The sequence below is a fragment of the Eulemur rufifrons genome, chromosome 15 (genome assembly GCF_041146395.1).
Source record: "Eulemur rufifrons isolate Redbay chromosome 15, OSU_ERuf_1, whole genome shotgun sequence".
NCBI classification, from domain to species: Eukaryota; Metazoa; Chordata; class Mammalia; order Primates; family Lemuridae; genus Eulemur; species Eulemur rufifrons.
This window is the reverse complement of record NC_090997.1, coordinates 100571926-100587860: the sequence shown is the minus strand read 5'-3', so window position 1 is coordinate 100587860 and position 15935 is coordinate 100571926. Positions and strand designations below refer to the sequence as shown.

Sequence of the window (15935 nt, the reverse complement as noted above, 5' to 3'; positions counted from 1 at the left end):
AGTGTAAGGCATTTCAAGAGCCTTCTATCAGTCTCTGAAGCCCAGAGCCCCCCTCCTCCCCTCCTACTCCTCTCAGAAGCCTGAAGACAGGGGAAGGATTTGTTCAAATCCTTGGCAAATCTTCAGCAAATTACTCAGATGGCTGATTCCAACAGGCTATTATGGGCTTCTATAAGTAACAGATACACAACGGATAATTAGAATTAATAACCCTAATGATACAAAGTCTCCAAATCTAATTTTTAATTTTTCCTTCTTTAGCCGATAGCACCAAATAAATGTGTTGAGATTTCACTGACATATAATCTTATTTTCCAAAGCCAAGTAGAATACGGGAGGACTCCTCATGAGGAAGGAGACCAGTGATGCAGCGTCCCCAGCCTGCCTGCACCCTTGCGCCTTCTCCAGCCCTGAGCAGGGACGGCTGAGCAGGCAGGCGATGGTCCCAGGGACACGGTACCAGCTCTGCCATCTATTCCTGCCACACTTCAGGCAGCTTTTTATGAGCACCTATGTTTGTAGACGGTGAAGAGAGAACTGGGTGGGGAAAGGACAGAATTTTTTAAGAAAAATCATCAAACTACCATTTACCATCTGTAATGTGCCAACCACTTTCCCTAAAATCTCTAATCCTAACAAGTACCACAAAAGATCTATGGCATTACTCCTATCTTACGGATACGAGCACAGAGTGATGGGGTTTCGAAGGCTGTAGCGCTAGCCTAAGTCACATACTAGAGACTGGTGAGCCAGGGTTCAAACCAAGTCCGAGCGCCTGCGAAGCCCTCTTCTTCCACCCAACCCATCTTTCTCCCCCTTCCCCTCCTCATCTTTCTCCTTTGTTTTCTCTTTACAGGTTTATTGAGCTATAATGTACGTACCATAACCCACAGAAAGCATGCAATTCCATGACTTTTAGTGAATTCATTGCACCACCATCTAACTTTGAACCATTTCCATCACCCCAACAAGCCCTGCACTCCCGCTCCCACACTCCCACCCCCAGCCCCAGGAAATCATTAATCTGCTTTCAATCTTTAAAGACTTGTCCTTTCTGGACAAAAAGGAATCGCACAATATGTTGTCCTTTGATCTGGCTTCTTCACTTAGTACGCTGTCTGTAAGGGTCATCCATGCTGTACATGTATCAATACTTTGCTCCTTTTTACTGTTTAACAGTATTCCACCATGTGGATACACCACATATCGATCATCAGTTCACCCTTTGATGGACATTTGGGTTGTTTCCAGTTTTTGGCTACTAGTATCATGTTGCTATGAGTATTCACATATAAGTCTTTGTGTGGACATAAGTTTTCATTTCTCTTGGATACATTCTTAAGGGTAGAATTGCTAGGTCATACGGTAACTGTGTTTAACTTTCCAAGGAATTTTGAGAAACTGTCTTCCAAAGTGGATGTCCCATTTTACATTCCCCCAGTAACGTATGAAGGCTCCAGTTTCTCCACATTCTCATCAACATTTGTCATTGTCAGTCTTTTTGATTAGAGCCGTTTTAGCGGGTGTGAAGTGGTATCTCATGGTGGTTTTGATCTGCACTTCCCTACAACTAACGATGCTGAGCATCTTGTCATGTGCTTACTGGCCATCCATACATCTCCTTTGAAAAAAAAGTCTTCCTGATTTTGATAATTTCTCTCTCTTTCTCTGTCTTTAGGATAGCTAAAGGTTTGTCAATTGTGTTGATCTTTTCAAAGAACCAACTTTTGGTCACATTGATTTTTTTCTATTGTTTTTCTATATTCTATTTCACCGATTTCCTCTCTAAACTTTATTGTTTCTTTACTACTGCTCGCTTTGAGTTAGTTAGCTCTTCTTTTGATAGTTTCTTAAGATGGAAGCTTAGTTACTGATTTTTTTTCTATGTTTTGCCTCCCTATAAAGGGAAGTGGCTGGTTTCATGCTTGCCCTGTCCTGGTAGAACTTCCTCACCTTTGGAATTCAGGCTGGAGATGGGAACAGCCCCAGCAAGAAGCCACAGATTCCCGCTACTGTGACCCAGTTTTCTGTAGTTTTTCTTAGATACTGCTCCTCAATTCAGCCAAATTCCAGAACCATGAAATGGTTGTTTCTGACAATTTTGTTCAACTTTACCATTGCTTTTCGTGGAGGAAGTTTGCCAATCTACTCATTTCCACCCTGCCAAAGTCTTGCTTTTAAAGCCCCTCTTCTTTCCTGAAAGGAAACAAAGTTCTGGGCTCACCCCGTCGCCAATCTAGTTCTCTCGAAGGATCGATGCCTTTGGGGGCTTTGGGGCACAGCTGGTTTTAAAAAAACTCTTAAGTTGAAAAATATTGCTCTGAGGTTATTAACTTTAACAACAGTAACAACAGAAATGTGCTTGAGTGAATTCCCTCCCTCTCAATTTCTTCAATACCAGTAAGGACGGAAGGAAATTGTGCGGCTTAGAATCTGTGTTTATAACAGCGAATTCGAATGGCACTCTTTATCGACCATTCTGTAAGAAAGGCAGAAAATCTGTTCCTCATCTTGCTGATTTTGCAGATGTTCCTTGTACTAACCAGGAGGTGGGGGTCACTGCATGAAATTGTGTGTCACCTCCAACCGGGGGGCTGGGCTCTCGCACTGAGTAGAGGATTTTCAGGCTACATGCTGATGTAAGGTGGGCAGAGACTATGCAGTTTCTATAGGTCCAGTTCTATTCCTTGAAGGAAACTGGGCCTGATCTCTCTCCCTCTCCCCAGTGACACGACTCGCTAGAAAGAACAAGGGCTGAGACCTGGAGACCTGGGTTCTAGGCTCTAGCTCTACCACTTTTCCCCACGAAAGCCCCTTTTTTGGGGCTTTTTTCCTTATTAACAAATAAAGTTTTCCTTATGAGGTTGCTTAGATGTGGAAAACATGGATGAGCTTCAAAAATGATTAAAGTGTTATAAAATGCAAGACTTTAAGTTATGAATCGGCATGCCCTGCATCAGAATCCCAAGATGCAGAGGCTAAGAAAGAGATGGTCCCCATCGCTGCTTCTTCCTTCCCCTTCCTCCCTACCTCAGGACACAAAAGAGCTGCGGTCTACCAGATGAAACCACGCACTACCAGGTGACAGGAATGCAGGACAAAGGCAGATGCTGAGAGAAGGACACAGCTGTGCTTTAGCCCTTGAGGAATGGTAAGACCAGAATAGACACTGTCTAGCAAGATCCACAGCTGTACTTACTTGTACTGTGGATAAGAGGATCTCACCAGCTTTGGTGGAGGCTGCAAGGAAGTCCATAGGATAGGGGAATACTGGGAGAGACATAGCTCTACCAGGTGATTTTCCAGGCTTAAATTTTATGTTCATACTGAGAGTCACCATAGCCCCTCGGCTATGCTTGTGAAATTTACCAATGCCCCACAGCAAAACTACACGTTCACAACTGCAAACTTTTAAGAGCATTTAACAGCAAGAAAAAGCTCTCCTTTTAATTAAAGAAAAGACTTTAAAAGTTTGTTGCAGCAGGGATTAGGATCTGTTTTAATACCTTCAAGATGAGTTATAAACTTTTTAGCCTACGGTTTTAATATCTAAGGAAAAACAAAGCTATTCATCTCAATATATATCACAGATATATTTTTGTCATGCCTAAATAAAGGAAGTTCTGGATCCTAGGCCAGATAAATGAGACAGCGTCTACGATGTAGCCTCTCCTAGTTTTATGGGAACTAGTTAAGCTACAATGATCGGAAAAGGGAATAAGGGAGCAGCAAAGCCTGCAACTGCAGGTCTTTTAGGACGGAGGCTCTTCAGTAGGGTGGAATTGGATGCTTGGGTTTCAAAGAAACACCCAGAAACACTGCTTGTGGCGGCACCAGCGCCTTGCTTGCGTGGGCGGCAGCCCCTGCCTCCAGAGCGTCAGTCCCTCTGGTCTTACCTCCCATCCCTTCCACCCACCTTACAGCCCACCTCCTATTCAGACCATCCTGCAACCCACCCAGGGAATGCAGACTTATGGCCTCCTTCCTTCCCAGGTTACTCTTCATGGTGGGCCAGCGCCCGCCCCTGCTGCCTGTCCTTCCACTCTGCGGCTAGGCACAGGCGGGAAGTGACCAAAGGCCCAGGGCAGACCCTCAGCGTTACCTATTTGCCTTTCCAGGTCGGCGGCTTCATCAGGGGTGGCTCGCGGGAGGACTCCAGGGTCGCTGAAGCTGGTGCGAAGCAGGGTCCCCATCACGAAGAAGAACAGGATGCCACCGACCACAGGGATGGCGGGGGTGATTTTCACTGCTAGATACGGGCAGCTGCCAGCAGGTTGGGAAGGCAGGAGGGGTGGGGAGAAAGAAAGGAAATACAACATTAGGAATCAACGGTAAGCAGTCTGTACCTTCTAAGAAGCCAAAAGTCTATTTGGAGGAGTGAAATTGATTTCCATTAAAAATTCATCTACACTGAGGATTTACTTTTGGGGAAGTCTGCAGCTCTCTCCTGTGGACGATATGACCCTGCTCCCAAGCCACAACAGCCCAAGCCCTCTGCTCCCCCAGGGAGACGCTGGCAGAAGAATGAAAATAATTCTGCTTGTATAATCAATCTAAGATGTGCAGAGCTTGTGCAAATACACATGTGTCCTTTGTAATCATAGCTCATGAATCTGTGGATTCATAGATTCCACCCTGCCCTGGAATTACATTATAGGAGAAGACATCAATTTAGTCCTATCTTCATCAGAGTCGGCTTTCCCTACCTGGGTCAAACATCTCAGGGACTTTCGGCCAGCACAGAATGCTGGGGACTGTAAATCCACTTTCAAATGGCAAGAAACCATTTTTCAATATTTTAGAGGTATTCTATCCAAAAAAGGCTAATGAGCTATAGAAATGAACTTGCAGGCCAGTTTCTGAAGATGATTTAGAGGATTTCAGCTGCTGGAATAGAACAATCTCATACTTTTCCAGAAGGCATTTGAGCTACCAAGTGATGAACGTGGCCCGACTCTTAACTCTGTGAGAACCTCTCCCTTGTTGTCATTCTGACAAGCAGCAGCGACTGTGAGGCAGCAGGGAGAGGTGCTCCTGGAGCAGACTGAAGTTTGTTCAAGGTCAGCGTCTGACGTCTGGCCTGAGATCCAGGTGCCAGGCCAGGACAGGGGGGAGAGTCAGGGCCTGGCTGGCTGACCCCGCAGTGGCATGAGTCAGGAGTGAAAATTAAGTGGACACCTGGACCCAGGTGAGGATGGGGTCTGCGATGACCATGGTCAGTCTATCATCACCACATTAAATGGTGTCACGGGTATCAAGGAATTATAATACCTAGAGTGGAAAGCACTGCTAGACTGTCCACCTCATCAGGACAGGCCAGGTGCGGTGGCTCACGCCTGTAATACCAGCACTTTGGGAGGCTGAGGCCGGAGGATCGCTTGAGGCCAAGAATTCAAGACCAGCCTGGGCAGCATAGTGAGACCCCCTCTCTACAAAAAATATGCTCTTCCGTATGCTCTATACAAAGCAAAGAGGGGAGCTGGAGAAGAAAGGATTGGAAAGCTGCTCAAGACTAGAGGCAGGCGGGGGCCTTGGTCCTGGGAGCAAGGGCCACAGGTCTCCTTGCTGAGACCAGAGCCAGGAAAGCTCGCACACAGGCCTTTGAACACCTGGGCGCTTAGACACAGCTACCCAGCGGCTACGGAAGCTGATAACGTGTACCGGGCTATGTGAGAGATCCCGAGTTGTGAGAAATAGACACTGAAGTACTTAGGAATTAAGTGGCATGATGTATGCAGCTTACTCTCAAACAGTCCAAAAAAATTTTTGTCTAGATGGAATAAATGGGATAAAATATTAACAATACGTGAATCTGGGTAAAGGGTACATGAGTGTTCTTTGCACTATTCTTATTCTTGCAACTTTTCTGTAAGTTTGAAATTATTTCCCAATAAAAAATTAAAGGAAAAAAAGAAATAAACATAGTCCATACTGAAGACATAAAATTAACTCTGGTACTAAATAATAGATTTTAATTGCTATATATTAGCCATATATTATATATATTATGATTATATATATTATGATTATATAATTACATGGCTTATATTAATATATGGCTAATACATATGGCATATATATATAAACAAAATGGTTAGGAAAAGATTGATGGTGTAGAAAAGAATTTTCCAGAAAAATTTAAATCCACAACTCAGCATACTTTGAATAATGGCAGAGAGGAAAACAGGACCACATTTTTCCCCTTTGTCATTATGAATGACTTTGAGTAAGAAAAGGTCGGTTCAGTTGAGAAGCCGGCAAGGGCACAGCTGGACGACGTGAACCAGGGCGGACCGGCAGTAGGGCGTGCCCCACCTCAGGTGCTTAGAGCTGTGATGTATGTGGCTCCACTCAGCTTCTCCCAGGACGGACACTTAGGAACTGTCACAACCCTCTTGTGAAGGTGACTTAGTAGATCTTAGGTTTTGGTGTGTTTGTTTTTCCTGTTTTGACTTTGAAAAGTAACCAGGTTGACCTCAGAGTCTTCCTGCTCAGTGACAAGGTTGCCTCCTTACAGCAAGTTATAGGTAATGAGCACACCTCGCCCTGAACTGTTTCTCGCTGTCCCAAGTGCGCGACACGCCGGCTGGGGGCTCCCAGGGCCACCCGACCTCTCCATGCTGCTGCCTCGGGAGGTTTCTCATCGCCTCGTCTTCCCCAACCAGGATGTCCCTCCCCCTGCTGACATCTGATGTTCAAAAATTAGAGGTCAGTGTCTTTAACTGAGGTTTCCTGTCCCCCGGCACAGTCTCGCTGCAGAGACAGTACGCTGCTGTTTAAGTCATTTGCACACAGTGCACATGAGCTTATTCAGAGCCGACCCAGGCACGGAGGAAGAGGAAGGTATGGTTGACATGCAGATTCCTGCTGCCTGCGGGGTCTCTAACGTGCAACTGGTTGTCAAACATAGGAACCGGGGTGTGAATCTGAACACAACAGTCTCTGTCTCCCCGTTAAACCTGCGCCTGCCCCTGCAGGAAACTCAGGTGGGCTGTGGCTTTTCTGATCATAATTTGAGGGTAACAGGAAGTCCTTCAGTCACTTTAAGTAGCAAACAGTCTCATTTAAGTAAAGTGTAATAATCTTAGTTAATAATGGAAACTATCAACCTGATTGTAAGTTAACCCCCCTCCTCTTCCTCCCCGCCAGCTGCAGTTTCTGCCCCTCTGCGGGAGCAGGTGAGAAGGTACCAGTCACCCATTCCAATTGCTCTGCACAGGGCGACTGCGCTGCTGCTCCGGGTCTACGGGGGAGGGGGGCGGTTTAAAGCAGAGTCTGCTGAGTCATAAGCCCCAGGGGGAGCCTGAGTGCACTGTCCTTGCTCCTGTCTTCCTCCTTCCTGCTCCCCTAGTACAGGGCAGCAGCCTTCCTCCCGTCCAGCACCCCCTGCCACCTTCCCTCGCCTCTCTGTTCTCTCCCGCCTGGGAACAGCTGGAGCAGTGACCTCATCCCTCTGCCTGCCACGGTGGTCCCTCTCCCTCCATCTGTCCCAATTGCCTGCTTCCAGCTCCTGTCACACATGTCTCTGCTCAGAAGCCCTCGGTGACTCCCCTGCTCCTGCCAAATGAAGTTCAAGCTCCCTTCCTGGCATCCCAGTCACACCCAGTCTCCTCCTCGTGCCTCCACACTGCCCCTTTCCACACCTTCCCATGGCCACGCCTGACCTCTGGGCGTCTCAGCAGGCCACGGGCAGGCCCTGCCGCCCAGCCTGAGTGTCTGGAACGCCCTGCCCTCCCATCTCGGCGTGTGAAAGCAGCCAGCTTCCCAATTCCAGCTTGGTATCGCTTCCCATAAGACTTTGTAAAAGGTGTTTCTTGGCTCAGCCCTAGTGGAAGTGATTGCTTCTTTCTCTGAGCCCCCACAATATGTTCATTTCTCCTCTGCTACGGCACCTGTGGCTATTTGCGGACACGCCCCTGAGCCTCAACGATGGAGAAGTCCCGCAGGGCCAGACTGGGCCCTCTTCCTCTTTGTGCCCTTCCCAGCACCGAGCACACAGTGCCTCACGTGGCAGAAAGGGCTGCCGTGGTTGATAAATATTTTCTGAGTAACTGAAGGAATGCAATTCACTCAGTGACTTTTACTGTAACACGGAAAGAGGAAGAAAGTCAAATCAGCCCTCAGTCCTCAACATCAACGGCGTACCTTGTGTCTAGATTCTAAACTTCGCTGCTCTTCTAAGCTTGCTGGGTCCGGTAACAGATGCTAAGGATCTGCCCTGTTCCCAAGTCTCCCTCGGCTGAGAGAAGAGTCCCTAGCTCCCCGAGCTGAGGGTGCATCGTGTTCACATTCTGTGAGCATTAACCAGAATCTCTAAGACCCTCCACACCAGCGGTCCCCATCCTTTTTGGCACCAGGGACGGTTTTCATGGGAGACAATTTTTCACGGATTGGGGAGTGGGGGGATGGTTTGGGGATAATTTAAGCACATTACATTTATTGTGCACTTTATTTCTATTATTATTACATTGTAATATATAATGAAATAACTGTACAACTCACCATAGGTTGGGGACCCCTGCTCTACGCTCTAAAGTTCTAGCAGATGAAGCTCCTCATGTTGGTGTCACTTTGTGCAATCCTAGGTGCTCTGTGACAGTCCCCCATTCTACCAGCCTCTATGTGACAAAGGACAGTGCTAAGTTTTCCTTCACAATCCATGACAACCCCCTTTACAAAAGCAGAATTCATGCCGCTAAACAAACAATGAGATCAGTACTACAGAGACACCCTCAAACTGCTGCTCAGGAAAAGCAGAGAGCATCTGCAACCCTTCTGCAAGGAGAGGCAAGAGCAGACCCTGCCCGCAACCGTGAGTGTCGACCTTGGGAAGGAGGTAAGACCAATGGGACACCTCGGTCACCCCATAGCCCGGCACAGCTTCAGAGCTAAAGCGTCGTGTGCTGCACAGCAAATTCTCAGCCTGAGCTCAGATAACTCGAAAATGGCTCCTTCACATTTCTGAGCCACTGCGGATGGGACCTCCAATTTGAGTGCCATCTGTGATGAGGAAGACTCCATCCCCTGAGGGCCTGGATTTGATACAAGATGATGATGCAGCTGCCAAAGATATAAACACCAAATGGAGTCCTATTTCTGTCTCAAGAATTGTGACCTACATACAACCCAGGGCAGCATAGGAAACAGGCTACAGGCATCTTAGTCTTCATAAAGCTCAATTGGAAAGTGACAGGGGAAAAAATAAGAACCTGAGAGCATACATCTTCATAACATAAAAGAAATGAGCTCATTTCGTGCCAGCTGCTACAATGATGAGAAGCCTTTCCGAAGCTCCCCCTGCAGCCACACACGTCGGTGTGAGCTGCTTGACTTTGGAGATTATGATTAAACACCTGTGTACAAACTGGCAGCTCACTGTACATTTGAGGTATAGCAATTCATTCCAGGTAATGATTAGAAAATGTAGTATTGCCAAAAAGATTATAAGGAATTTTTTCAGTTCAACTAGCAATCTTCTCAAAACTTTGGTAAAAATAGCTTTTTGTGTTTTGATGTTTATACATGAAAAGTGGAACTGTGTTCTGGGTGCCATATTATCTGAGACCATGCCGTCAGTGCATTTGGTCATAAAATATATATGCACACACACACATATATACATCAATAGATATAAAATCATTTTACCATGAAACAGATACTGACATTCCCAGATCAATACTGTCATTAATTTTATGTTTAGAGACTGGCTCACAGGTTAGAATTTGACAGAGAGCCAAAACCCTGAGACTAAATTAAGTTCTCACACATTCTGGATAGGAAGCCTGGATTTCATTACCGGGCAGCTAGGTCTCTGCTTTTCCATACGACATTTTTTTGGGAGATGAACTTTACTTAAAAACGAAACAAAACAATATTAACAAGATATGGTAGAGATATTAAAACCAGTGGTCTTTGGAACAAGTAGAGAATCTTTTCCCACATTAAAACAATTCAAGTCACCTTTTAATTTTTTATCTGTGAATAGATACACATACAAAACAGTCTCTCTTAATAGCAGCTCATGACTCCTAACTACAACAAATGACCTACTTTGATATTTTTGTTCTGTCCTGTACATGTGAAAGACAGCATAGACATGGAGATAACTATTTTTTAGACATAAAAACGAGGTACACATTTATGATTATACAGGAAGAGGAAGTGGCCTTGCTTCGTTGCTGCTGTTCTCTGACTCAGGCAGTTTCTATGTTTCAGAAATCACAAAGTAACCTATTATTCCAAATTTCAGATTCTTGATGGCAGTGTATTTCAATAATAAATAGTTAAGGCAAATGAACATGAAATAACATTATCTGAGCCAATGATTCACATGTCTGAAATAATAACAGAGTAGCACTGTGAGAAATAGACGTTGTAAGGGTTATAATAAAAAACGATCTTTTTTCCTTTTCATATGAGTCACTGTAAAACAAATGTATTTTTCACTTACAGGCAAGGACACGAGCACCATTCATTTTGTGATTTGTTCCTTAATCACATACTTAGACATAAATCTACCGCTACAAGGCTAAGATAAGCACATTACTTGGAGACAAATAGAGGAAAAAAAGTGGATCAAGAAATAATATCCATTCACAATTCTAGAACACGAAAAAAAAAACCAAAGAGATGATTTTGGAAAACTCCCAAGAGTGATACTCCCCTCCAAGACACCCCATGGCAGCCCCCCGTGTTTGGAGAGCCCCTCGTACTGCTTGTGTTAATTATCGCAGATGTGCTAGTCAGGAGTCCAGCCAAACCTGTACCGAAGGAGGGAATTTAAATAAATGAACCCAGGGACTTAAGGGGGAAAGCATGACAGAAGAAAGCTGGAAGAACAAGCCCAAACCCAGAGAGCAGGGTGGTGACAGGAGAACCCCACAGGCCATTCGTGGACGATACAGGTGGTGCTCAGTCTCATCAAAACTCGACAGCCTCATTTTTAGACCAGTCTCTGTCCAGCTTTCTCATGTGAGAACTGTCACTTTCAGGCTTACTAAGAAGAGGAGGAAGGTGAAGGTCACCCTACCAAGGTGAGGAATGTTGCTAAGGAATCTGGCTTCTCCCTACAGACCTTCCCAGCTAGATGCAGATTAAACAGGGATGTCTCCCAACACAGCACCGTTGTGTCTCACCTTGAGCCTGCAGAGCCCCTGCGTGGGGAGAGGGGACCCCAGGCCTCGTGCAACTCGGGGAGCAGCGAGCTGGGAGAAGGGAGGTGGGAAGGAGAGGTGCTCTCTCCTACCCTGGTGGCTCAAACACCTTCCAAGTATGCAGGACAGAATCAGTATCATTATTCTTAGGGCCTCCCGGACGGACTACCCAGATAGATCTACTTATAGACACAGAACCCAGGAATCTGTGGCTTAAAAATACAGGTTTCAAATCATAGTGTGTAAACAGTCCAATTTACTCGTCTACTATTGAAAATGTGCAAGGGCTTGTTAGTGAAAATTGTGGTGTATCAACACTTTTGCCAAATGATTTTGAATTACATTTAAGACTGCAGGAAGTCAGAGGCTTCTTAGTAGTATGGGAATCACAGGAAGGAAAGCCAACAATTTCCCTGTCCCCAAACTGGCTCTTTAACGACCTAACATGACTATGTAGGCATGACAACCATGCATCACAGATTTCCCCTTCCTGACTCAAACGCTTGTTTTAGCATTATCAGATCGTATGTGGCCGCTGAACCCACTGGCCGCGGTAACTCCATCATCTTGCCTTCAGTGCATCCTGGAACCGGAAGGAATTGGCAGAGCAAACCAGCTCCCTCTGGAAAGTTCTCCACCTCTGGGCACCCCAGCAGTGTGTGCGGGGTGCACCTTCACATACAGTGCGGCCGGAGTAGAGATTCTGGATCTGCTTTGGCCCTAAACAGAACTCTAAGTTCTGGTTGCTTCTGACCCTGTCTAGCATTAGAAAGGGCGTCCACCCCACTTCTGTTTTGGCAACTCTGTACAGGAAAGTCTTAGCAGACTTTATTCACAATTTTGTCTTTCATCCAATCTAAGGACCCAAATTTTAAGATGTATCAGTAAGGGGAAATGTGCCAAATAAGATAATATTCTCTAATCACATGGAATCTTTATTTTATACTTACTGAAAGAGCTACTTTAGACTTATTTAGACATCAATTTGAAAATCATCTATCACTATTGTGCATACATTAAAAAATGAGCAAATTAAGTTGGTCAAAGTATTCCTAAAATGTTGTCACACTCAGAGCCTGACTTTTCTGCGTCCCTTCCTGAGGCAGGGGTGTCGATGTCGGAGGTCTGCCCCTCAGGACCCCCCTGCAGCCGTCCATGGACACGGCTTCCAGCTCTCCGGGCTCCCCCGCTGCCCCTGCAGTCCATTCCCAACACACCAGCGCTGGGCAGATCGCGCCCTCTGCTCAAAACTAAAGCCAGGTGCTCTGGGAGGCCGCAAAGCCATCTGCTCCTGTTGCTTCTTTGATGTCATCTCCAGCCCACCCTCTTGCCACTCTGCTCTGTCCCCATGACCCCAGCAACTCTTGGAACTCACCAGGTGCTCCTCTCCCGAGGGCTCTTGCCTGTGCCATTCCCTCTGCCCAGAACCCCTTCCCGCAGGGAGCCACACAGCTCTCCCAGCCTTTGCTCAAATGTCACCCTCTCAGGAGAGCCTCCCTGACCATGTTACATAAAATCATAAAATTGCAGCCTTCCAACGATGTGCCAACCCCCCACCCCGCACTTCCAGCCCCATTCAGGGCTCATTTCTCCTTGTGGGGCTTAACCCGGCTTGGCATACAATATGCACTTACTGCTTATGTCTGAGCCCCAGGAGAAAAAAGCTCAATGCATTGAGGAATTTTATCTGCTTGGTTCACAGATGTAACTTCTGGTGCTCAGAATTCAGTCTAGCACATAGCTGGCCTTCAATAACTATTGCTTCAATGAAATGAATAGATATCTCAAAAACACAGGATATAAAGTAGAGTCGAGATGATCCAATCTGTGTTTCAAACACACATTTATATTTATAGCTGGAAGAATGTGCCCTAAAATATTACCTCATTATCCCCAGTTAAAGGTATGAGGGTGATTTTGTGCATATGTGCTTTTTGGTGGTTTCCAAATTTTCTTAAATAAAGCACAGCTTATTTTTGCAGTGGAAAAACATATTATTAAAAATAAATGCAAAAATACTTGTTGAACTGAAAAAAAGGGGAATTGCCAAAACATTAAAATCTGCTGATGCTTTAAAAACTCAACTATCAACAAAGAGGATGCTTATTGTGTAAAGAATATGCTTAATGCTTATTCTCTCTTGGAACAAAACCTCAGAAGGGGCTGAAGCCCTTGGTTTTTGCAGGTTGCCTTATGGTAGTGTCCTAGTTAGGCTGTTCCAGGGTATAGAGGATCAGACATTTGAGAATGAAAACCTGAGTCATCTCCCATCTCAACTCCAGTCTGTACATAACTTCTTATAGGAGTGTGACTAGACAAAGTTCTGCTGCCATGCTTGTGGATTTCCATCTTAAACTGGACATTTATATATTAAAGGCAGAGACAACTACACCCCCGTGTTCCTGTATCACAGGAAGAAGGAGAAAGAGAAGGAGAAGAAGAAACAGCAGCAGCAGCAAAAAAGCGAGAAAGGCAGCTGAGCCGTTGAGAAGGAGGCGTGAGGGACAGCACAGGGCCCCATACGGCGGGCCCAGCAAACCCTCCGCAGGTCTGGGATGTCAGAGTCATGGTAGGGCCCCTTTTTCTTTCTTGGGGTTCGGGTGGGCCCAGGGGTGGCAGGATGGGCCTTCAGAAATCAGAAGGGATCAAAGGCTAACATGTTAAATATCCCAAACACTGGCAATATTCATGGAATTGAACCCAAATGTGGTTGGGTGATGAATTGTTCAACAGACACATTTTCAACCAAATACAGGTTAGTTTAATCATTGTGTATTTAAGAAAAGCTTTGTGAAGGAAAATGCCCTGCCTGGTTTCAGACTGCACACTGAACATCAACGAGCCTTCCCCTGCTGTGCCAAGGCACTGGGGCACATCGGCTCCCTGCTGGAACGTGGCCTAGGGGTGTACGGTGCTGCTGGTGGCACCAAGCTGCTGTGTCCTGTTGCTTCTCCTGGCCCAGCCAGCTGCTTTCCCGGTGTTTCTGCTGTCAGCAGCCCCATGCTAGGGCTTCGATCTGCTCACCCAGGTTTGGTGAAGCAGCGAACGCAGCGTTACACGTGACTGCGACCTCTGCTGTGGAGCCTGGCACCCCCAACCACCCTACAGAACAAGGCCAGGACCTCTAGGACTGTCACACCGTGCAAAGTACTGTTCCTGCCAACGTCCAGAAGTTACTGCTATGGAAAGGTGGTCTTAGGTGTGGAAGCAGTAAGGCGGAACCATCGGGACAAAGGCGAATGTGAGTTTTGGAAGATTTCTCTGGAGAGGGAGAGCAAGTGCTGCGAGTACTGTGGACGTAAGATATGACCGAGTATCATTCATTCCTTCATTCGGTCGCTCCACATGCATGTACTGAGCACATGCTACATGCCAACACACCAGACCAAATGTTAGGGGAAGCAAGAAGATCAAGACAAGGTCCTTGCTTTCTGGCAGCTCACACTCTAGTAGGAGAGATGGCCCCAAATCGGTTGACCACAAACAAAACAGTAAATTTGGAAACGACGGCTCAGGGGGCTGGGGTGGAGTTGTGAAGGCTTCCTAGGCCTCCCACGGTTGGCTGACCAAGTGACAGGGGGAAGAACAGCACAGCCATCCTCAGACTGGGTTCCCTAGGATGGCAAGTCCAAGGGACAGGGGTTTTGTAGGTTGTCTGGTCACCGTAGTGTCCCCAGAACCTAAGGCACTGCTACACAGTAGGCACGCAACAAATAGTTGCTGAATTGAATTTAGTGGAATCATCAGAGCAGACCCAAGACGTCTGCGTCCACGTTGCAGGTGGTGACCTGTGGGCGATTTGTAGCAAAGGTTGTGACGCTTTGGAAACGACGGAAGAAGCAGCGTGGACCCGAGCATGCTGACCTCGTTTCAGCGTGTTCCTGCTACTGCTGACAGCTCTCTCCTGCTCTGCACAAGCTGTCCCCACCACACCCACGATTAACATCCCCATTCCTGGGGGAGTAGAAGGGCCACCTTCTTCCTTTTGCAAAGAAAGAAGAATTACCAAGTAAATTTTTCTTTATACTATTTCCCCAAGATTGCAGAGGAATTGAAGATTTGATTTTTAACATATCCACCATTATAAACCTCTTAGAAGCTAATATAGGACAGATACACGTTAGAAATATGGAATTGTTTAGACAGAGATGCATGCGAGTTCAAAGGCTAAGCTATTTTACTCATAAACTCACAAAACAATGTGGTTTTCAACAGCAGAGACACCACAATTTGAAAAATAGTACAGAATATTTCTGTGAAGTGGAAATATGGTGCTTTAGATTAGAGAAGAAAAAGTCTACATGAGCATTTAAGGAAAAACATGTTCTATGTCCCAGAAGGAAAGAAATAAAGCAAAATAAGGTGAACAGATTAAAGCCCAGGAGCCCTCTGACACCAAGTTGGAGACTATGAGGTGAAGACAGTTTCAGAAGTGCATATTTAGTTGAATGTGAAAAAAATGAAATTCACTATAAGTCTTTGGATGCTGGGTTGCTGTTGGGGGTGCCAATTCATTTTGCCCTCTCTGAAGGGGCAGCACTTAGCATTCATTAATGGATGAATTAATTTCTCCCCCAAACATTCTTTTCCTTTTCTCCCCCAAACATTGCCCATGATATTGACTGTTACGCTTGGTAACATGCCTCTGCATTAAAACACGGTGAAAGCATTTCTCTTCTTGATGTTGGGGAGAACTCCTAGTATGTAATTATCCAGCCCAGTGAGAAGACAAGGTCAGAACAAACAGCTCCAGAGGGAAGGTCCACCCCTGCTAGACACACA

At 46.0% G+C, this 15935-nt stretch overlaps 1 protein-coding gene across 2 annotated transcripts in view; it reads right to left on the bottom strand.

Moving 5' to 3' along the window:
• The window catches only part of ZDHHC14 (zinc finger DHHC-type palmitoyltransferase 14), a 237790-nt gene that overhangs the window by 96684 nt on the left and 125171 nt on the right, over window positions 1-15935 (bottom strand). For both annotated transcript variants that reach the window (XM_069487503.1, XM_069487504.1), the window contains exon 2: window positions 4103-4263. In XM_069487503.1, coding sequence (XP_069343604.1) covers window positions 4103-4263 — 161 coding nt within the window. The remainder of the gene's footprint in view (window positions 1-4102; window positions 4264-15935) is intronic.